Source organism: Poromitra crassiceps, assembly GCF_964638095.1.
Source record: "Poromitra crassiceps genome assembly, chromosome: 7".
Taxonomy (NCBI): Eukaryota; Metazoa; Chordata; class Actinopteri; order Beryciformes; family Melamphaidae; genus Poromitra; species Poromitra crassiceps.
The window spans coordinates 1231768-1254409 of NC_139628.1; the positions used below are offsets into that span (position 1 = coordinate 1231768).

Consider the following 22642-nt stretch of genomic DNA (forward strand, 5'->3'; position numbering starts at 1 on the left):
AAATGGCGATCGGCCCAAGATGGAGACTAAGGGAATGTGTTCTCGGCACAAAATGGCGGTTAGCCGACTAATAGCTATGTGTGTGAGTATTTAGCAAGGAAGGGTCCGTTCACGCGCTTGCGCACGTGCCCGTGAGTGAGAAATAACACCGTCTAGATGAAAAACAGGGCCGTGAGGCTCTTACTTCGCCACGATTAGTTAATCGACTTTGAATTGGCGAAACAAGTTCCTCTCAGCTCGTTGGCTATATTAGATCCACTCCGTGGATCGGTGAAGAAGTAACTGGCTAGCGTCTAAACACTCGGATTCAGTAATGCATGTATAACCCACAGTCACAGTCAGATATAAACAGTCACAGATTCATTCACAGTATCATATCAGTCAATCATGTATATCTAAAGATATATATATCATCTAACTCTAACAATTCTAAGCCCGGACTTGAGTGATCAATTCAGTCAGCTTACTTGGCTTGTTCGTTCAGCTCTGCAAACGCGGATGTAGGTTTGTTGCGGTCGGACTCGCAAGGTTCCTCCAGCGGGGAGGAGGGGTGCTCGTGGAGCGGGCGGCCGCTTGTCTCGAAGAGGAAGACGTGGAGGAAGGAGCGGGGGTTTGAGAATAGGCAGTCGATCTCAGCTGGCCACGCTGGGTTCTTGCATCTGCTGTCGTCTCAGTGGAGGAAAGGGGGAACCTCACAGCTCGCTTCTTCGGGTTGAGGGCACTCAGGCGATGCGGGTCGGTTTCAGGATATCAGAGCTGGCTTAGCTCTGACGTGGAGGTCGTCGGCCTGGTTGCGGCCTTGGCTGCTCGGGTCCGGGCAGGGGGGAAGGGCGGTTTGTCTCGGGATACAAACGCACGTCCTGTCGCGACGATTAGTCACTTAGAACTTCTCAGAGGAGGACCTGTCTGCAGCTAGGCTGCTTAGGAACTGACGTTTTCAGGCTTCAAACCTGTATATGTTTTGGGGTGCAGGGCGTGTCTTTGCTGTGGTTTAGGCACACCGATTGGTTCCCCTTATCTCGCTGCTGTGGGACAAAGGAATCGGCTCGCTTCCCTGTGGCTTTTATCACGGGTGTGGTATTCAAATTGGCCCACATGGCCAGGTATGTGGGGGTTGTGTGCTCCCAGTGTCTCCACATACCAGCCAGTATTCAAACAACATGTCTTTCATTCAATGTCAGTGTTCGATCAACATGTCTACTCATTCAATATCAATGTTAATTCAATATCAATATTCCTTCAATATGTCTGGCCCAACATCCCCCCGATGGTTGAAAGGGTGTGTTCTGGCACAGTCTTTAAAGCATCTCCAGGGCCATGCGGCCTGCGGGTGGCAACCCATTGGTTGCCTAGTCCGTGAGGCTGAAAGGAGCAAGTTCGTTAGGTCCTACGCTATGTGGTCCTATGTGGGCTCAAGTCCGGGCAGATCACCTGTGTCCGGGCAGGACTTTTCTCAAGCTATTCTATCATTCTATATCACACAAACAATACATTCAGATTGTCATCCTATACTATATCACACAAACAATACATTCCGATTGTCATACTAGTCTACATCACACGAAGCAATACATTCAGATTGTCATACTTCAAGTTTTCTAGGCAGGGCCTGGGCCCGGTTCTCTGTCTTGGTCACTTAGCTCTTCGTGTTTACACGATTTGCATAAGGGGAAGGGAGAGAAGGAGTGTGAGGTAGTGTAATGACCTGGTTACATGTTTGGTGAATGGGGGTCCAGTTGCCTTGGGGCTGAACTAGACTAGTTTGGTCCCTCGGGGGACCGTGTAGAACACCGTCTGATTCATAGGCTCAGTTTAGTGACCATGTCATAGCGGTTGTGTGACAGTGTTTTAGCCTACATGTTCTGCGGTTCAATGATTAGTAGGTTGACAAGGAATCCTATTTCTAGATGCGGTGGATCTATGAAAATTGGGATTGCACTGCCAAGACTATATGCCAAGTGTACCTGAGAGGGCCAGGCCACGGTGGTCGTGGCGGATTTTAAGATTTGTTCAACCAGAGATAGGGAGACTAGGTAGGGGGGTATGTTACCCCCACTCAGACTGGTGACTGAGGAGGATATCTCCCTGTAGGGTCTTGTGTCAAGTCTCTGGTCGCGTGCACATAGGTCTTGTCCTCTCGTACTATGCTGGTTAGAGTCTGTAAGGCATGGAGGTTGAGTCTGAGTTACTGGCAGTAGGGCTCTATGTAGCCTAGGTTAGTGGTTAGTGCATACTGGCGGAGTGAGTGGACATGCACCTATCCTGGCTACCCTACTAAGTCTCGTTCACTACCTCTGTGGTGGGGCTTGCCCCCCCCCCTTTGGAGGTGTGTACAAGCTGTTAACTGACACTCCCAGTGGCTGCCGCATCAGCGCTGGGTCAGGTGCATGCGTCGGGTTCTGCACCAGAGTGTTGGTTGAACGATTGTCCAACTTAAAGAAAGGAGTGCCGCGCATCGTCATGTTTTGTTCTCTGTGCCGGGGCAACGGCTGGGAGAATGCCTGCCTGCCAGGCAGTTTCTGTCCTGGGCTGATGGCCAGGCGTATGGGAACATTCGCGGTTCGAGCGGGAACTGACGTGCGGGTTTCGTTTGCGGAGAATGCGGGGAGCAGCCGCTCCTGTTTGCACAGGCGGCGGTACAGCTCGGGGCTAGCGGTGGAAACGTTGCGTGCCGGCAGCGATGTGCCAGCTTCCTTGATGACAGCGACTTGTCTGTCTGTGCTAGGCTGGCGGCCAGGTGACGCCCATGGCTTTGGCGTTTGAACCTGAGCCCAAATGCGATTGCTGGAGCAGTCGATGATTGGGACTAGCCGGTCCAGGAGATCCTGGCCAATGAGAAGCGGTTCGGTATCGAGAGGGCTGATGTGAATGGGGTGGCGTATAGTCATCCCCTGGAAGGTGATGTCCAGCAGAGCACGCTCAGCAATGGGGGTTCGGTCTTGCGTGTAGCTGGTGATGCTAAAATCACAAGGCTCGATCCGAAGTGGCCTATTGGTGGTGTGCATGGCTTTGCAGACCTTCTCGAAGGTGTTGGCACTCATCAAGCTGATGGAGGCTCCTGTGTCCACTAAGGCGAGGGTGCGAGTGCACCCCCCTACCACCACTGGGGTGTAGATGTGATGGGCGTTGCCCTTGCGGACAAGGTTGCCCATGAAAGTTAGAGTAGGACGGTTTGGTGAAGCCTGAGAAGGAGACTTAGGAAGGGATCTGGTTCTTCGGGGTCCCCTCCGCCTGTTGACAAAGCGAACTTTGGCAGGTGGCGGAGGTTCCCCCCCGAGTAATGCGACCGGGGTTTTGTCTGGCTCCGGCGGGGAGCCAGCTGGTTTGTCTTTATCAAAGAGCATTTTTACTGTGTCCGCTAAAGCGTTCAGCGCGTCTCGGGTCGACTGGTCTTCCGCGGTTGTTCGCCTGTCCCTACCGTCTGTGCCACTCCCTGGCTTTTTCTTCTTCTTGGGTTTACGTGGTTTCTTCCATGGCTTTTCCTGGGTTTGGCCTTGGAAGTTACCTGACGGGCGTGGGTCCTGGTCTTGGCTCTGCCAGGACCGTCCCTGACTTGGATGGTAGAAGCTACCATGAGGGTTTTGGGCCGGCTCCTGGTTCTGCCAGGGCCGTCCCTGGGGGTTTTCTCCCCCTTTGCCCCCGCCCCTGGAGCTTACCGGCCTGTCGGGCTGGTGGCTGGGTGCGTGGGGCCACGGTGGCCGGGGAACAGCTGGTGCTCTGACTTGGGGCACTTTGTCGCCCTCTAGGGCTAGACTGTCAGCTACTGGGTCCTCTACTCGGTAGACTTCCCTCCCCTGGGCCTCCTCCTCATCCGAGTCGGGCTCTACCCCGTAAACTTGGGAGCCTTCTGGGTGTTTCTTGGCTACCCGGGGGCGTGCTTCCCATGCCAGCTGTGCATACTGTCGCGTATAGCTCAGTGTGGCTTGGTGGTGCCTACAGTGTGTCTCCACATTGGATCTTATGCTCTCATGCAGGTTAGACATGTACATGCGGATGAACTCCTCATCTCCCTCCCCACCGCCGGTGGGGGGGCCTCTACCCTGAAAGTAGGCTGCTGACAGGCGCCTGTGGTACTCTCTGGGGTCCTCGCCTACTCTCTGCTTGATAGCTTCAGCGGCCCGTCTCGCGAGCATCGGGCAGGAGTACTGACGGTACTCCTGTCGGAGGGCCTGGCAGACGAGTCGGTAGCTCTTTTGAGTCCGACTGGGAAGTATGTCTATGAAATCGCGGGCTGTGCTCGTGGTTGTCTTCCAGACCAGCCAGAGCTTCTCGCGTGTAGTGGGTCGCTCCAGATTGGTGAGAGAGCGATTGACCTCCCGTATGTAACGGTCGACGTTGGAGGCACGGTTAGTCGGGTCAAAGCGTTCTATGTCCTTGGCGAAGGACTCGATCCGTCGGTCGCGGACGTCCCTTTCCCGCGTGGTGAGCAGATCCTCAGAGTCGGATGACGGTGAGTCACTGAGGTCGTCCTGCTCCGGGCCGCGCCCCCCCCAATCCAGGAAGGGGTGGGCGTCGCCTCGACCATGGCAACGTCCTTCCTCCCGTCCCGGGGGAGGGGAGGAGTCGATGTAGCGATCATCGCGGTGCTGCCCCCCATCGCGCTCGAGCACCGATGAGGGGTCGCGGTGATGGCGGTCAACATAGCGTGGCGGCGGCGTGTTGTCACGACTGTGATCATTGTGGCGACGCCCCCCCTCGCGCGTGCGTGGTGGGGAGTCGTCGCGGTAGTGACGTCCGCTTCTCCTAGTCTCTTGGTGATCGTCCCAGCGGTCGTCTCCCCCCCACCCCAAAGGTGGGGGGCAGTCGTCGCGGCGATGGTCATCTTGGCGACATGGCGGAGAGTAGGCACGACGGTGGTCAACATAGCGATGTCCCCCCTCGCTCTTGCGTTGTGGGGGGTCATAGCGGTCGTCGTAGCGTCGTGGCGGAGAATAGTCACGATGGCGTTCACCATAGTGAGGCTCCTCCCTGCGCCTTGACGGCGGGGGAAAATCGTCACGGCGGTGGCCGCCATGGCGTTGTGGCGGAGAATAGTCGCGATGGCGTTCCGTGTGGCGTTCGTTGCCCCAGCGGTCGTCTGCCCACCGCCCTGTGGGCGGGGGGCAGTCATCCGGGCGTGGGGGCGGGGAATAGTCACGATGGCGGTGTGGGGAAGCATGGTCGCGGCGGTGGCCTTCGCGGCGAGGCTCCTCCCCCCGCCGTGACGGCGGGGGAAAATCCTCACAGCGGCGGCTCTCCCAGCGGCGGCCATCGCCTCTCAGCCACGGGGGAGCGCGGTCGCTCCTGTGTCTATTCCCCCCCTCCTCTTGTGGAGGGGAGACTTCGGTCCTACTGTACTCGAACCATGGTTGTTCAAAGGTGGCCTTTTTGTGGCCCCTCTCACGGGTTAGCGAGCCCCCTCGGTCGTCCCTATGCGATTGCCTTAAGGACGTGGACTCGAACGGGGGATTGGGTCCCCTGGCCTCACTGGGCTGGGACCCGAGTACGACGGGCGTGTCGATGTCGTATGGCGAGGGTTCGGCTCCACTACCGAGCCCGTTACGCAGTGAAGCCGGCGTCTGGACGCCGTGCGATGAGGACGCTTGTGGAGGCAGACTTACCTGCCTCTCTTCTCCTGGGACCTGGTGGGGGGTGGACGAGAACGGAGGCTTGTCGGTTTCACGCTTACCGTCATTGCCTCCCTCTCCATCACCCTCTTCCTCAGAATCTGCTTGGGCTGCTCGCAGTTTCCTTTCCAAGTCCTGGATTGTCCTCTCTTGGTCTTCGTTTGAGACCTCCAGGCACGCATTTTGCCTGTCCAACTCAGTTGCTCGGTTATGCAGCTGTGTGTTGGTTTTTCTGTGAAAGGTTTCTCTGTGGAGAACGAGATAAAGCAGCTCTGACAGCATGGTGCAGTTTACCGTATCTGCACTTTTCATGGCGGCTGCTTTTCCTTCCAACATTTTCTCACATTCTTCTTCTGTGAGCTTCCGCAGATGTTCGATCTGTCCTCCGCTAGGAGGAACCGCGTTCATGAGCGCTTCATGTAACAGCTGGTCGGGCGAGGCCGAGTGCTCTGCAGCAGCACTCTGGCCGTTGTGCTGTGACATCTTACCTGCTAGTCAGTGCACTTCTTAAGCTTAGGTGGAGCTCGTACCTGTAGCTTGAATGTCAAATAACTTGTATTTGAGAGGCAAACGTAAAATAGGCTTGTGGTCAAACTGTGTTTGCGAAAGTCCTATGGTTGAATTTTAAATATACCGTAAATTCCGGACTATAAGACGCACCGGTCTATAAGCCGCAGCACCAAAATTGACTATTTTTTTCTTCTATAAGCCGCACCGGACTATAAGCCGCGGGTGTTTTGATGTTTAATTACCATATGAAAGGGTTCTGCACAGAGAGGAATGTCGGGAAAGAGATCGCTGTTTGGGGAAGCTCCCATTTATTTTCAACAAAACAAGCATTACGGTAGGGTAGGCTATAGGCTATAAGAAGCTCCCATTTATTAACATTTCAACAAAATAAATACCGTAGCTATAAAAAATAAAACAATAATAATAATAATAAAACAATCCTCAAAAGGATAAAGTGCTGTAAAAACAATAAAACAATTCTCAAAAGGTTAAGGTGCAGTAAATAACTGGAAAACAAAAAACAATCCTCAAAAGGATAAGGTGCTGCCAACAAAACCAGGTACCGTAATCCTTCTCTTCATCTTTTAGATGAAGGTGCAGCAAACGGCTGTAAACAGAGTCAAAGTAAAGTCACTAATCCTCGTCTTCCTCGTCTTCCTCTTCTTCCTCCGTACTGAAACCAGCAAAGTCCTCAACTTCAGTGTCGGAAACAAACAGGTTCAGGGTGGCTTCGTCAACCACTCCTCTCTCTCCTTCGTTGTCGCTCTCAAAACCAACGAACTCCTCTTCGTCACTGTCCGAATCGAACAGCCTCTGAAGGCCCTCAGCTGTGGCGGCGTCCTCCTCTTCGTCACGCAGCAGTCCAGCCTTTCGGAACCCGTTGGTGATCGTGGATGTCTTAACACTCCTCCACGCTGTCAGGACCCACTGGCAAACTTGTGCGAAAGTTGCCTTCCTCATTCGCCCTGTTTTTGTGAATGACTTGTCCCCGGTCGTCATCCACGTCTCCCACTCGATGCGCAGCGCCACTTTAAATGCGCGATTGACACTGATGTCGAGTGGCTGGAGATGCTTGGTCGTGCCCCCAGGTATCACAGCTGGAATGCTGTTTGTTTTCTTGATGGCTGCTTTGACCGAATCGGTGATATGAGCCCTCATGCTGTCCAGGACGAGCAACGCTTTCTTTTGGTGAAAGAATCCTCCAGGGCGCTGGACGTAGCACTGAGACAACCACTCCTTCATGACACTTTCCATCATCCACCCTTTCTTGTTGACTCTGACGCAGATACCACTGGGCATTTTCTCTTTCGGCATCGTAATCCGCTTGAAAATCACCATTGGCGGCAGCTTCGCTCCAGATGCTGTGCAGCCTAGAACACAAGTGAAGTTGGTTCTCTCGTGACCTGTGGTTCTTAACGTGATCGACGATTCACCTTTCTTGTTCACAGTGCGAGTGAGTGGCAGGTCGAACGTCAAGGGCACTTCATCCATGTTTATGATCTGCTCCGGTTCGATGGAATGATCCTTGATCTTCCTTTGTGTGTATTCGCCGAAGTTTGCGATTTTCTCCTGGTAGTCGGGAGGGAGTTGTTGGCACACAGTCGTCCGCGCCCGGACAGACAGTCCCTTTCGTCTCATGAAACGAAAGCACCAAGATGGCCCACCTCTGAAATGTTCAATTTTCATCTCGGTGGCTACTGTTTTTGCCTTCAGTCGGATCTGCACCGTGGAAACGCCTCGGCCGTCTGCTCGCTGGGTCAACACCCAGTCCTCAAGGGAATCTTCAAGCTCCGGCCATCTGCTTTTGTGGCCTCTGAAGGACTTTTTTGTTTTCTTACACTGAGACAGTTCCTCCTGCTGCTTTTTCCAACGTCTCACCATCGATTCATTTATGCCCAGAGTACGCGCGGCTGCTCTATTTCCCTCTTTTAGTGCGAGTTCGACTGCTTTCAGCTTGAATGCTGCGTCGTGTGAATTTCTGCGTACCTTCCCCATGGTAAGTGAGAGACAGACTGCTCGTCTTGTTGTGATTCCGGGCTGATGAACTTTGCTTACCGTAATTACCATATGTAAGGGTTCACGCACAGAGGGGATTGTTGGCTGTTTGAGGAAGCTCCCATTTACCGTATTACCGTAACATTTCAACAAAACAACATAACACAACACCTTTGTTTATTTCGACAGTGCACACAGTGTCCGCGGTGTGGTGAAAAGAGGGCAACAGAGGAAATTAAAACAGAAGTGGATTTATAGGTAGAAAGAGTGCTAAAAAAGAGAGATTTTATTTGTATTTGAAATTTTTTTTCTGAAAAAATCCATAGATAAGACGCACCGTTATATAAGCCGCAGGGGCCAAAAAACGGGAAAAAAGCCGCGGCTTATAGTCCGGAATTTACGGTAAGCAGGTTTTAATTCAACTGTCGTTGCCTAATGTTAGGAGTTAGTCGCTATGCAAGCTTGAAATAAGGGGTTCTTAAATCAAAACGATTGAACTGTGTTAGTTGTCTGTGTCAGTCTGAATCTGTGTCAGTCTGAGCGGTGGTAGCTCTGTCTGGCTCCGCTCGTTCTGGCTGGAAGCTGTTTGGGAGGTTATTAGCATTCAGTGCTTGGCATGCGCTTCAGTGGTTACACAATGCAATTTAGGTAATTCAGTGTTTCAGTCAAAATTGTGATATTTGTGGTAAACTCTGCCTGAAAGATGCCTCGGGCGGGGCTCCAAATGTTGTGCTCGTTATTTGGGTGAATTTAGTTAGGTAAAATAAAATATTAATAATCCGAAAATTATTAATATTTCATAAAATTATTAAAATCAAATATGTAATCCTTGGTAAGGATTAACCTAGGGGCACCACCGGCTTAATCACCGGACCTAATCTGAATCACCTTTAGTCTAATCTGAAAGGAGAGAGTTCTTACACCTTAGACAATAGTTTACCACAATTCCACAAAATCACTCTGAAACAGTTGAATTCTAATAAAAGTTGACAATATTTATTATATATAAAATAAAAGAGAGGGATTGGCAATACAGTCAGTGAATTCAAGTTGTAACTGAGTTACATTCTAAACATTTCAATGCATGGTCGGTAAATGTGAGGTAGGGGTATTTATCTGCATCAAAAGTGTAAAGCACCGGATGAACACTAGAGGGAGGCAGAGTGTGTGTGTGTGTGGGTGTGTGTGTGTGAGTGAGGGGTCTGTTCTCAAAATGGCCGACCCGGAAGGACCGACTAGACACAAAATGGAGGCTACGGGGGTGTGCTTTCGGGCCAAAATGGCGATCGGCCCAAGATGGAGACTAAGGGAATGTGTTCTCGGCACAAAATGGCGGTTAGCCGACTAATAGCTATGTGTGTGAGTATTTAGCAAGGAAGGGTCCGTTCACGCGCTTGCGCACGTGCCCGTGAGTGAGAAATAACACCGTCTAGATGAAAAACAGGGCCGTGAGGCTCTTACTTCGCCACGATTAGTTAATCGACTTTGAATTGGCGAAACAAGTTCCTCTCAGCTCGTTGGCTATATTAGATCCACTCCGTGGATCGGTGAAGAAGTAACTGGCTAGCGTCTAAACACTCGGATTCAGTAATGCATGTATAACCCACAGTCACAGTCAGATATAAACAGTCACAGATTCATTCACAGTATCATATCAGTCAATCATGTATATCTAAAGATATATATATCATCTAACTCTAACAATTCTAAGCCCGGACTTGAGTGATCAATTCAGTCAGCTTACTTGGCTTGTTCGTTCAGCTCTGCAAACGCGGATGTAGGTTTGTTGCGGTCGGACTCGCAAGGTTCCTCCAGCGGGGAGGAGGGGTGCTCGTGGAGCGGGCGGCCGCTTGTCTCGAAGAGGAAGACGTGGAGGAAGGAGCGGGGGTTTGAGAATAGGCAGTCGATCTCAGCTGGCCACGCTGGGTTCTTGCATCTGCTGTCGTCTCAGTGGAGGAAAGGGGGAACCTCACAGCTCGCTTCTTCGGGTTGAGGGCACTCAGGCGATGCGGGTCGGTTTCAGGATATCAGAGCTGGCTTAGCTCTGACGTGGAGGTCGTCGGCCTGGTTGCGGCCTTGGCTGCTCGGGTCCGGGCAGGGGGGAAGGGCGGTTTGTCTCGGGATACAAACGCACGTCCTGTCGCGACGATTAGTCACTTAGAACTTCTCAGAGGAGGACCTGTCTGCAGCTAGGCTGCTTAGGAACTGACGTTTTCAGGCTTCAAACCTGTATATGTTTTGGGGTGCAGGGCGTGTCTTTGCTGTGGTTTAGGCACACCGATTGGTTCCCCTTATCTCGCTGCTGTGGGACAAAGGAATCGGCTCGCTTCCCTGTGGCTTTTATCACGGGTGTGGTATTCAAATTGGCCCACATGGCCAGGTATGTGGGGGTTGTGTGCTCCCAGTGTCTCCACATACCAGCCAGTATTCAAACAACATGTCTTTCATTCAATGTCAGTGTTCGATCAACATGTCTACTCATTCAATATCAATGTTAATTCAATATCAATATTCCTTCAATATGTCTGGCCCAACACTGTCGTGAGAGTCGTTAAACTATCGAATGTTCGTATGTATCGAAGTATTTTTTTAATTGTATTGATGACGTGTCTATCGCCGATATATATTGCTCGCTGAACGTTTTATCGCCCAGCCCTATGTCCCCTTTTTGACTATTAAAATTCCAAATCAGTGTGCACAGTCTACTACTCTGCTGGCATGGTTTAGGAATAATGAATTACCAACGTGCGCGATTACCAATCGATGCCCGATTTCCAGATTAAAAAATGTTTTGCTTACCAAGTGACCCCTGGGGAGCTCCTTCAACTCCTCTCTCTGGGCAGTAGCCAGCTGGAGCCTGGAGTGTAGCTGATTAATCTCCTCCTCTTTCAGCTCCAGAGTTTCCTGCATCTGACGCGTTGTCTCTGCAATGATCATAGCCTAGAAGACAACAACCCATAGCAGAAAAACAACCCTTTAGCAGTTTCAGAAATTGACGGGGGCTCAGGGCAAAATGCCCATAAAAAAATCTACAATTGCTATTGCAATTGGGATGATGGGGCTTTTAAATGCCCCCATAAAATAAGGATGAACTTGCTGTATTTTAATGTTACTCTATATTTGCAAAGAACGACTCGAAAATGGCCAGCTACCTGCACAACAAAAGGCATATCCCTCCGCCTTGGTCATGTGGGCAGTGCCAGTGCCCGACTTAGGGCTGGGTATTGGCAAGGATCTCACGATACGATACGATTGTATCGCGATGTATTGCGATGCGATACATATTGCGATATATTGCGATATTCTATATCACCAGATGCAGAGGCCTGGCATGGCATGGCCTGCAAAAAAAAATAATAATAATAATAATAATAATAATAATATCGCGATACTTGGCATCCAAGTATCGATACAGTATGGGGAAATAAAATATCGCGATATATTGCCCAGCCCTAGCCCCACTATATAAATGCTCCGCGGAGGGAGGGGCCGATTCAGTTTTTACAATCCTTCTCACCTGACAGTAAGCGCTACTTCTGCTCTTTCCTGGTTCAACTGTTCATTAGTCAGCCTCGCGGCTCACGCCGAACACCCGGTGGGAAGTGTAGCACTGCTATCTACACCGACACCTCTCCACAAAAGAGGATTTTTATTGAGAAATACGATAGCAACCAGCCAACCACCTATAATTTCCCTTGGTCACCACGCTGAGAAATCCCAGGAAGCCCATCTTTCTTCCCGGGAATCTTCCCGGAATCATTAAAAAAGAAAAGCGATCCTAAACCCTCAATTAAAATTGAAATGGAAAAAAAATAATTTGTAAAAAAATAAAGGGGATTTCATATGGGCCTACATTCAGTCAAGATGTGACCAAAGCCTGAAAAGCCCTCCTCACTCACCTTGTCCTGCTCCAGCTGTTGAGTGAGGGTCTTGGCATCGTGCAGCTGAGCGATCAGCTCTGTCTTCTCCGCCGTGTGTAATTCCTATGAACATACCAACAACACATTTAAAATAATTACCATGGGGTCATTCTAAAACAGGGGTGGGCAACTATTTTTCATGGGGGGCCACATGAGAAACCCAGATTGTTGCCGGGGGCCGAACAAATATTGTCATGCCGTAACCCATGGATGGGGAACTTTGATGATAGAGAGGGCCACAAAAAAATGTCCTCGCAACCAGATTTTGCTGAGGGCTGAACGGCGCCAGCGCAAAAAATTCGGGGCATTTGAAGCAAGGTTTAGAGGAATAACTCATTTTAAATTAACAGTTGTGTTGCAGTCTTACCACCAATATTTGATCCTTTTCTCACTCACTCCTACTGTATGTCACCACCTGCTCTCCCTGCAGGGCTTGAAATTAACTTTTTTCACCACCTGCCAATATGGCTGCTAGATTTTAAAGTTACCAGCCAATTAGAATTTCCACTAGCCGAAATGTTTTTCTTGAAATAAACCAGAATATGAGTGGGTTAATTTAAGCATAAGTATCAGTAAGTGGCCCGGGATTTTCAAAGCCTGTGTTGAGGGTCACACAAGAACAAAAATGCACTCTTGAAGCTAAATAAATCCAAAACCAACAAGTTAATTATTTAAATTTCTACTTCAATGTAGAACAGTCATTTCTTACACATGAATACTTTGAGCCTTTTAGTCATAAATATTATATTATTGAAAGATATTCCATATTCCAGACTGAAATGCTATAACAGAAGAGTATTGGCCAGAATGACATGAACATTTGGACACTTATTCAGCGGGTATCTTGCATCTTGCGTTCAGGTGCACTGTTAAAAAAAAAAAAAAAAAAATTCAATTCCATTGCGGGCCACACAGGGGGCGCCCGCGGGCCGTATGCCGCCCACGGGTCGTATGTTGCCCATGTATGTTCTAAAAGGACGCATATAGGCACTTATGGCTAATGTACACCGCCTCCAGAACAGATGCGGTACTGCTCCAGTACGGCTGTGAACAGACCCACACTCATGTAATCTGTCAGACGGATGCAGGATCCAACAAAAATAGAACAGGTGCGTAATTTTTCCGTACCGCACGTATCGCTATCGCCCATCAATTAACATGAGCGAGAGTCGATCCGTCAGTTTTGCCGGATCCGCAACACAGCCGTAACGCAACTGGTGTACACTGCCTGTCAGGCAGGCTTTCCCAACCTTGGGGTCAGGACTTCAAGTGGGGTCGCAAGCCATGAACGTTTACTTGCAACATAGTATTACAAACTACTACATGATTGAAAACAAATTAATTTGAGCAACAAAATGGTCTGTGTTTTGAATGTCTGTCAAAGTGGGGTCACGAGCCAAAAGGTTTGGGAACCACTGACACACACATACACACACTCACTCCCTCACACGCACGATATGTGGTAATAAACATGTACTGTATAGAGGCTGTTAAGACCTGGCACTAACCCGGCCCAGCTCCATTCTTTGGCACGCCGATCTCAGTAAATACGGGTCTGAACGCACCCAATGTGCATATGCTCCGATTCATGTGTGTGTCTGAACAGCTATGTGACATCAGACGCATTATGGCCCGCCTTCTCTACTGACGCCCTCTGTGTGGGGCGAAAATACGTAGTAATTTGCGTGCTAAATTGCAACATAAAGAGAAGCCGGAATCCGCCATAAAAAAACAACACAAGACAGAAGAAGAAACAGAACGGCAAGCAACGATATTACAACAATGCATTGCGCAATTGGATGCACGTGGATGGAGCACACAGGAGACACCATGTCTGATTTCTCTTGGGGCCGAGGAGTCTTTACTACGCAAACTGCATGATTCATATCGCAACCGGGCGATCTATGACACTGTATGACACTGTATGAACAGGGCCAGTAGTAAAGCTAGGCAATAAAGCTAGGCTAGCTACCTTCATGTTGTCCTGCAGAGTGTGGTTCTGGCTGCCCAGCTGGTCGATCTGCTCCCTGTGTGTACAGAGCGGCTCTTCCTGCCTCTCCACTCTCTTCTGCAGCGCTTCCATCACTTCAGCTGGATCACTGCTGCCCTCTACTGCTCAGAAAACAAAGTGCACCACAAAATTACTACAGAATAACTAGACAGATGTGGAATAGTAACTCTCACATTATACCCACAAGCCTTCAAGTCATCATGTGGACATGGAGGTACATACATGGAGGTACATACATGAAGTGTATAGTATAACAAATAGTATGCATACTTACCCTCAGCAACTCCAAGCTCTGGCCCTGGCTCCTTAGAGGGGCTCTGAGGGGCTGAGGCCGAGTCCACAGCATCTTCAGATTGACAGGTGTCCCACGCCTTCTACAGGATAGGAGAGGATAGAGAGCCAAAGTCACCACCTACTTCCTGCTTCAGCACATGCAGCAGCGTGGGAAAAATATGAGTGGTGGTGGACGGCGAATAGTTGCCAACTTCCTGAAATTTAAATAAGGAACCGGGGGGGCTCCAACTAACTGTGGACCTATAATAATATGTCTGGGTAGTGGAACATAATGTAAGCTATCTTTATTGAGGTTCATCATATTTAAGGCTCTGAGTGATTTAAGTTTATTTGATAACAGTTACGCACGTAGAGAAAACAGTGTAGGGTTTTATTTTGGAGGCTGAAACCGTAAGTGATGGTGTTAAGTGCCGTGTTCTTGTCTTCTCTCACACTCGCCCGTCATGGGTCGCAGGCAAACTTGTGTGAAAAAACCTGATGGCATCTGGTTCCAACGTTAACTCATTGAGTGCCAGCCACTTTTGGAGAACGGACGCTCCCAGTGCCAGAGTTTCAGAGCGTTTTCAGTGATTTCTCGAGGCCCACAGAATATTGTGTGATATTACTATTTAAACACTGAACACACAAAAAGAACAAGGAGACTCTATTGTATCATCAGCAAAAAAAAGTTTATTGATACCATTTTCCGTTCTTTAGTTATGAGCCGGAGAAGATAGGTTGTTTTCAGCGTTTTCAGGCATTTCAAATTATAAGCTGAGATATTCAGCCTTTTGTGAAATGCAGCATTTCAAGCACATTCACTGACTCTAGCTAATATTTTCTGATGTAGTGACCTGGTGTAGTTCTGTGGTGCATGCGTGCCCCACCCCCCTCTCCCCCACTCAGCTGCAAACTCCTCCCCACACGCACCCAGTCTATTTTCGGAGCCTCCGTTTTTTATTATCCGTAGGTTTTGACGGAAAATAAACACTCACAAAGTGTTTTCTATTACCAATAAGTGAATGCGCTGTTCCGTAACTTAAAAAATGAGCCCAGCTGCGTCTCTCTGCGTTCAGCCAATGTAAAGATATTGCAGGATTTTTTGCTGGTTGCTGGTCAAATTTTCACAGCAAATTTGGCGGATGTGACGTCCTTTGCGTCTGCCCGTTGTCATCCTGGCTTCGACCGGAAATATTACCAACGAATAAGAAGGCTAACAAGTGATGTTACGTTTGTCGCTAGCTGCCAGCAAAAAACAAACAACACAGACTCCAGCAAAAAGTCCACACAAAAAAAGAAATAAATATTCATCTAGTGAAGCCCGTCTGGCCAGACAGCAGCAATGTGACCACCATCGGGGGAGAAATAGGGTCGGGCTGTGTCCGTCATTTCACTGCCATATGATAGATGGCGCTCTTGGCCACCTTATGAAATGCTTACCGATCATGTAGTCCTCTGCAAGCCAAAGTCCCCCCCCACCCCCAAAACCAGCCAGCGTTCTCAGCATCCATCTCCCTTCATGCAGTAAACTAAAAAAAACACATCCAGCCTGCCAGGCTGAGCCAGGTCAGAGATGCGCTTTTTCAGTGAAAACGACCTACCTAAACAAAGTCCCCCCATGAAGCTAGAGGCTTTGTTCTGTCTTTTGAGATATCCTGTGTTTACATAGTGATAGCAGAAAATATTCTGTGGGTCATGGAAAATCACTGAAAATGCACGGAAACACTGGCGGTAGCTGGCGACTTTCCTTTGAAACTCTGGCGGGGAATGAGTTAATAGGCTAATCAATGTTACGTACACAGTAACATTTAGTTCTAAATAGACAGGCTAATTGATTAATATTACCACGGGATTAATGCCAACGTTAACAGTGATATTTTTTCTCACCTCTTCCAAAGAATTCATATTTCCTCCTTTTTCCTGCACAAGTTCCACAAGTTGGCTGATGATGTTCCTCTCCTCTGCCAGAAGCTTCTCTTCCCTCCAATCAGCACTAGCATCATCAAAAAGAGACAATCAGTAAGACAGGGAACACAAAACACAGCAAGAATAATATTATTCTTATTATTATCAACAACAACAACAACAAAGAAATGTTTTTATGATTTAAGCATTTCTATTCTTTTATTTAGACACACATACGGGCATTTGGGCTCCAATTTGGGCATTTGGGGGCGGTGCCAAATCTGCCAGGCTCTTGGAGGTCATGATGTTTTGAACAGTGTTTTGAAAGCTTTAAAGAGCATGGAGCAGGGTAATTCCTTTGCTAAATGTATACTTAACCTTGTCCCTATGTCCATTTGAAAAGTTAATGCATCATTAAAAAAAAAAAAAAAAAGTTTGAAAAAAAATATGGAGAAAAACACCTTCCTTTTTCAGAAGGAAATAACAGACTTTTAATCTGACAAGAAAAAGCCTGCTACGTCACAGTGGGGAGTGGCTCCCGCGTGCGTGTCTCCCTCTCCCCTCCCACTGTGCTTGTCTGCGCTGTGACACGCTCTATCTCTCTCTCTCTCTCTCTCTCTCTCTCTCTCTCTCGGTGTGTGTGTGTGTGTGTGTGTGTGTGTGTGTGTGTCTACGCTGTGTGATACGCTCTCTTTCTCGTCTCTCTTCACTCGAGGGAGGGGGAGGCTGCGGCTCCTTCCTCCCCAAACAGCACAGCACCGCTGCTCTGCTCTGCTCTGCTCTGCTCTGCTCTGCGCCGGGCTGTCTGCAGCCTGGGGTCCGCTCTGCTGTGCGGGAGAAAGAAGGAGGAGGAGAAACCGCCACCTCCACAGCCAGCCACCTCACACACCCCAACTGTTTAATAGTGCCCGGCTCGCATGCCTCTCGGTCGGCTGGCCGGACAATATGCACCCCGCTGCAGCAGCAGCTTCGGGAGGTTTTCTCACTGTGTTCGGGACTTCGGCTCTAACTCGGCCAGATGGCTGGACACATACGTCACTTTTGCGCGCGTGTGTGTGTGTGTGTGTGTGTGTGTGTGTGTGTGTGTGTGTGTGCGTGCGTGCGTGCGTGTGTGTGTATCGAATTACAGTCCGCACCTCGGCCCGCCTGCTCGCTTGCTTTCTCAACTCTCTCCGCGGTCCGTTGTTTTGTAGCTGGGCTGTTCCTGCTCTCTTTCACTGTCAAAATTAGGCTGAGGCCATCATATGCATGTGCATAAACATTTGCTACCTCCTCTTCCTCCTGAAAACCGGCGTTAGCATCCATAGTGTGTGACTGACAGCCCTGACCTAAGTGACGACAGACAGAGGGACAGACAGAGGGACAGACGGTCATGCCTGGCGACTCCCCACTGTGACGTCAGAGTTTTGGGATCCAAGATGTCAAAATAAAAGTTAAAAAAGTAAAACGACCCCAGAAGTCACTGTAGTGTATATGTAAGTGTCTTAATGTGAAAATCGAGTTCCTCCATAATTCACCTACACATTGACTGATTGGGGTCTCTAACCTGCCCCATGCTCTTTAAGCTTTGGCACTTTTGTGACACTGTCGTGTTGAAACAGTGGTTCGAGGTAGGCGTGTGCCATATCGTATCGTTATTAATATATCATTACAGTTCATTATCATATCGTCAGAAATTCATATCATAATATTGTGATAATGGCAATATTCCGACTTGTTGATGTAATGATGTCACACTGTTAGGCTGCATAACCGTGTGGCGTACGCACAGCAACAACAAGCATGGCTGAAAGCAGCTCCACAGTGGAGAAGTTCAAAAAGGGGAGTGGCTTAAGTAGTGTGGATGTGGTTTGGTTACAAAAGAGCATGTACAACAAACCAGTGAAACCACAATAATATATGAAAGCAATAACCTGTAGCATCTACCTGTGTATATAATCCCTTGTATATGTTTACTGTGTGTGTGTGTGTGTGTGTGTGTGTGTGTGTGTGTGTGTGTGTGTGTGTGTGTGTGTGTGTGTGTGTGTGTGTGTGTGTGTGTGTGTTGGGGGGGGGGGGGGGGGGTGCACACAACTTTTTTACTGAGTAATATCTGACCCAAAGCCTTGTTCACATTGATTGAACGGTAAAGAACTGGTAAATAACTGATACCTGATTGTTTGCATGTGTGTATGTATACTTTGTATATTTTTTACTGCTCAATGTTGAAAACACCAAAGAACTAGTTATTGATTTTGGGAGGAAGAAGGCAGAAGTCTCCCCTGTCATTATTAATGGGCAGGCCGTAGAAATAGTTCAGTCCTACAAGTATCTCGGTGTCCACCTGGACAGTAAGCTGGACTGGAAGAAGAACACAGATTCTGTGTTCAAGAAGGCCCAGTCTCGACTTTTCCGCTTGAGGAAGCTTAGATCGTTCGACATCAGCAGGTCACTTCTTCATGTGTTCTACCTAGCTAGTGTCCTTTTTTATGCTGTGCTCTGCTGGGGGGGCAGCATCACTGTCATGGACAAAAATAGGATAAACAAAATGATTAAAAAGGCTGGCTCAGTGATTGGCCTTCCCCCTGATTCCTTGGAGATGATTATAGCCAAGAGAACAAGGAGAAAACTGAACTCTATTCTTTCTTTTGAAGGCCATCCTTTGTATAATGTATTTGATGCTCTGCGTAGTTCGTTTAGTAATAGGCTTTTGATGCCTCTGTGCTCTACTCAGCGATTTAGAAGGTCCTTTGTTCCTGCTTCTGTAAAATCCTTTAATGAACACTGCTAGCTCTGCATTGTGAGGCTCTCTCTCTTTCTACTGTGTTATTGTTATTGTGCTGTATGTTACTGTTTCTTGTTTGTGTATCTGTACTCGCTCTGGTGGCAAACCATGTTTTCCCTCGGGGATTAAGAATAAACACCATACCATACAGCTTATGTATATGTAGCTAGTTTATTTATGCATATACATTCATATATACTGTACATAATGTCCTTCCATACACGTATTCAAAAATAGACGCTTTTGTTCATCCACCTATTATTATTGAATTGTATGTAGCAGTTAATGTAAATGTTTTACTATCATTTGCTTGTTACTCTTGCCTGTCTCAGACTGACTGACCATTCACTGTTCTTTTGTGTCTGAGTACATTGAGAGCTAATAATTCAGAGAGAGAGAGAGAGAGAGAGAGAAAGAAAGAGAGAGAGCTACAAGGGCTAACACAGCGGTAGCCTAGCATAACACATCCGAGCTGAGACAGCACAAAGTTAGCACCTTTAGAGGGTGTGACGTTAAACAGTAGCCTGCTTACAGCGTTTAACCCGGACTGCTATCAGGAAGACTCAGATAAAAAAAGACTCACCGATTGGAAACTAATGGTACTTTTTTCTCTTTGTTTACCTAACGTTACTTCTCTCTTCAGCAGGCGGCCGCCATGTTGCTTTCCCCGCGCTTCTTCTACCACTTCCTGTTCTCTATCGTTGGGACTGTAGCCGTTTAGTCGCATTGCTGCCCTCTGTGGTAAGGAGGACTTAAACACTCAATATCAAAACGCCACCCTGAAATATCAAAGGCTTTGTTACTTTTCAGGTCAAATAAACAGGTTAAAAAAGTGCAATGGCAGTCGGCAAAACACCTCAAAACATTTGATAGTTATCAGCATTTATCAACTTAAGTCAAATTCAATACAATACTAAATAGCCTACATGGATGCCATTGGAAAAAGTAGGTTTATGGACACTTTTGGAAGAAATGGTCATGGATTGACTAGAAATAAAATAGAGTAGCCTACTGATGATGTTAGAGATCTGCTTCTAACAGCAGGTTTTATCAGAATAATGTTCAGCTAGTGTATGTGCATTTTTCACCATTTTGTTAAGTATTGCGTGACATCACGACAACAGGTGCCAATGCAGCAGTTAACTAGAAATTTCAAACAAACGTTAATATTTCAAAAACTATAGCCTACACATTACTTATACTTTGACTTTGTGAGTGAGAGCAGAAGTAGCTCAAAGATCTGATGTATGTATTTAGTGTTAAAGTTGTATGAACTGTCACAGTTTTGTGTGGATTTTAGTAAAAAGTACAGCCTGCTAGAGAGTGAGACACTCAAGGCTGGCTCCACAGGGTCTGATTATAAAGACTGAAAAGAGCATAAAACTTAAACTGCGATTTCTCAAACAGTACAAAAGGTAAATTAAAGCTAAATAAGGTCTGTGGTTAACAAAAGTTTATGAAACAGTGGAGTTTGTGTTCAGCAAGATAATCTTCACAAATGACGATCACTTTTATGATTTTTGAAACATTTTATAAAAGCATTTATGCTTCAAAAGTCATAAAGTGGTGCACATTTGTGAAGATTATCTTGTTGAACTTTCCTGTTTCATAAACGTTTGTTAGCCACAGACCATATTGCATGCATTTAACCAAAATTCCCATGCCTTATACAGTAGTATAAGGCATGGGAGCCTTATACTACATACAGTAGTACTTGTATGTAGTATAAGGCTCCCATGCCTTATACTACTGTATAAGGCATGGGAATTTTGGTTAAATGCATGCAATATGGTCTGTGGCTAACAAACGTTTATGAAACAGGAACATACAGTAGTATAAGGCTTATACGAACCAGGAAGCGCAGGGACTTCTGGGTAAGTCTACAAAAATAGGTCATCCCTGGTACTCTTTTTCTTGGGACCCACTTAAAAAAAAAAGACAAACTGTCGTGATCACCTTATTATCTTGAATAGGTAAACCAGCCATTTCAAATCATTATACGTGTGATAAGTCACAACTTAATTTTATGCATGTTATTGAAAACATTTACACATTTATTTAATATAATCGGTACAATATACAGATTTTAACTTTATAAATGAGACATAATAACTATATAGGCTGAGTTAACAGGCTCTTTTTTCCCTTCTCAACAGCTAATTTTGAATAAAGATAATCTGCAAATGTATTTGCCGACCCAAATAAAATCTCCTGCGACCACCTGTCCCGACCCAGCTGAGCAGCATTTTGGTAAACAAACCGCATTTCCGGGTGGAAACGGCAATGGGACCCGGAGCGAGCTTTGAGTGCTCACTCTAGCCTCAGCTGTGCGGTGTACATTTTAAAAACTGCGACAGTTCACACAACGTTAACACGACATGCATACATTATAGTCCATGGGCCAGAGCTCAAAATTTCACTTGTCGGTACCACTCAAGGTGGCAAAACTTATGATTTTTGATAAGATACATGTCTGTAGCTAGATGATATTTTGGTGATAGCCATTCCTGAGTGGTAGCTGTAAACAGTTACTAGCTCGTGAAGTTAACCACCCCTAAAGTAAATGGGTCATAGTCTTCCGTCCGACCTCTCAATAGTTCGACCACTCATGAGTTAGACTACCCAAAGATCCGCCCTATTATTTTAATCTCATAAATCCGACCTCCCAAAAATCCGACCGCAGTAAATTAGACAGTTGCGTGGGACACACACACTCACACACACACACACACACACCCTCCATCTCTCTCTCATTCCGAAGCAAATGCGCAGCGGGTCGTGCATGCCACGCACAATTGCGGCTTTTTCACAGTTCATACGGTTATTTCGGTGCCTCATAAGACCAGACACAAAAATTATAGTTTGTTTTGTTTTCCAGAAATTCCAACTTGTTTGGTGCGGTTTCACACCAGCCAAAAAGCACCGACCAAAGTTGCCAAGTGCCAACGCTCAGATTGGCAGGAGACTTGACTCCTAACCGGAATTTCTGCGTAGCCTATAGGCTATTATGGCGATGTATATGACCCTAACCCTAACCGTACAGAGAAATGCACAGACTGCTTCTGTTGGAAGTGCTGTATATAGGCGGATTTACGCGAGGTCGAACTACTGGGTATGAAATCCGACAGTCGGAATAATGGCGTTAAAATGGTCGGATAAATGAAGGGTCGACATTATGAGACTACAATGATAAAACTCGCCGTAGACATCAATGGTCGGATTAGCGGGTGGTCGGAGTTATGTGTAGTCTGACCTATGGGGTGTCGTACTAACGCGTGGACCCCAAAGTAAATTGCATTTTAGACACTGACTGGTGCATATCCTAGTTTAGGCACATGGTCAGAACATTTTTCAATCTTTTGTACTATTGTTTTTGGTCCTATTTTAAAGGGGACCTTCTTAGCTTTCATTTAAGGCCAGTTGTGATTTTATAGAGGTGACTTAAGCTCTTCAAAACATCAATTACACATGTTTCCACAATTCTCGCCTAAATTGTATAATTTATTTTAGCCCTGTGGCATCAAGGAACATCAGAGACATGAAACACAAAAACTTGCGGGGCATGATTGGGATGGCTTCCCTGATCTGAGTGTTCTGTTATTGGACTTCTGTGCTTTGAACATGGATTGGCCATGGTCAAGCATAAGGATGAGCATAA

The 22642-nt window shown here is 47.4% G+C and overlaps 1 protein-coding gene across 1 annotated transcript in view; it reads right to left on the reverse strand.

Moving 5' to 3' along the window:
- LOC310780153 (uncharacterized protein) overlaps positions 1 to 19648 on the reverse strand; it is a 34012-nt gene extending 14364 nt beyond the window's left edge. Inside the window, exons 1-6 of the mRNA XM_083640712.1 lie at positions 19606 to 19648; positions 16203 to 16308; positions 14317 to 14416; positions 14004 to 14143; positions 12011 to 12094; positions 10911 to 11051 (exon numbers count right to left, since the gene is read on the reverse strand). Coding sequence (XP_083496838.1) covers positions 10911 to 11051; positions 12011 to 12094; positions 14004 to 14143; positions 14317 to 14416; positions 16203 to 16220 — 483 coding nt within the window. The 5' untranslated portion in view covers positions 16221 to 16308; positions 19606 to 19648. The remainder of the gene's footprint in view (positions 1 to 10910; positions 11052 to 12010; positions 12095 to 14003; positions 14144 to 14316; positions 14417 to 16202; positions 16309 to 19605) is intronic.
- Between the last annotated feature and the right edge of the window lie 2994 nt (positions 19649 to 22642).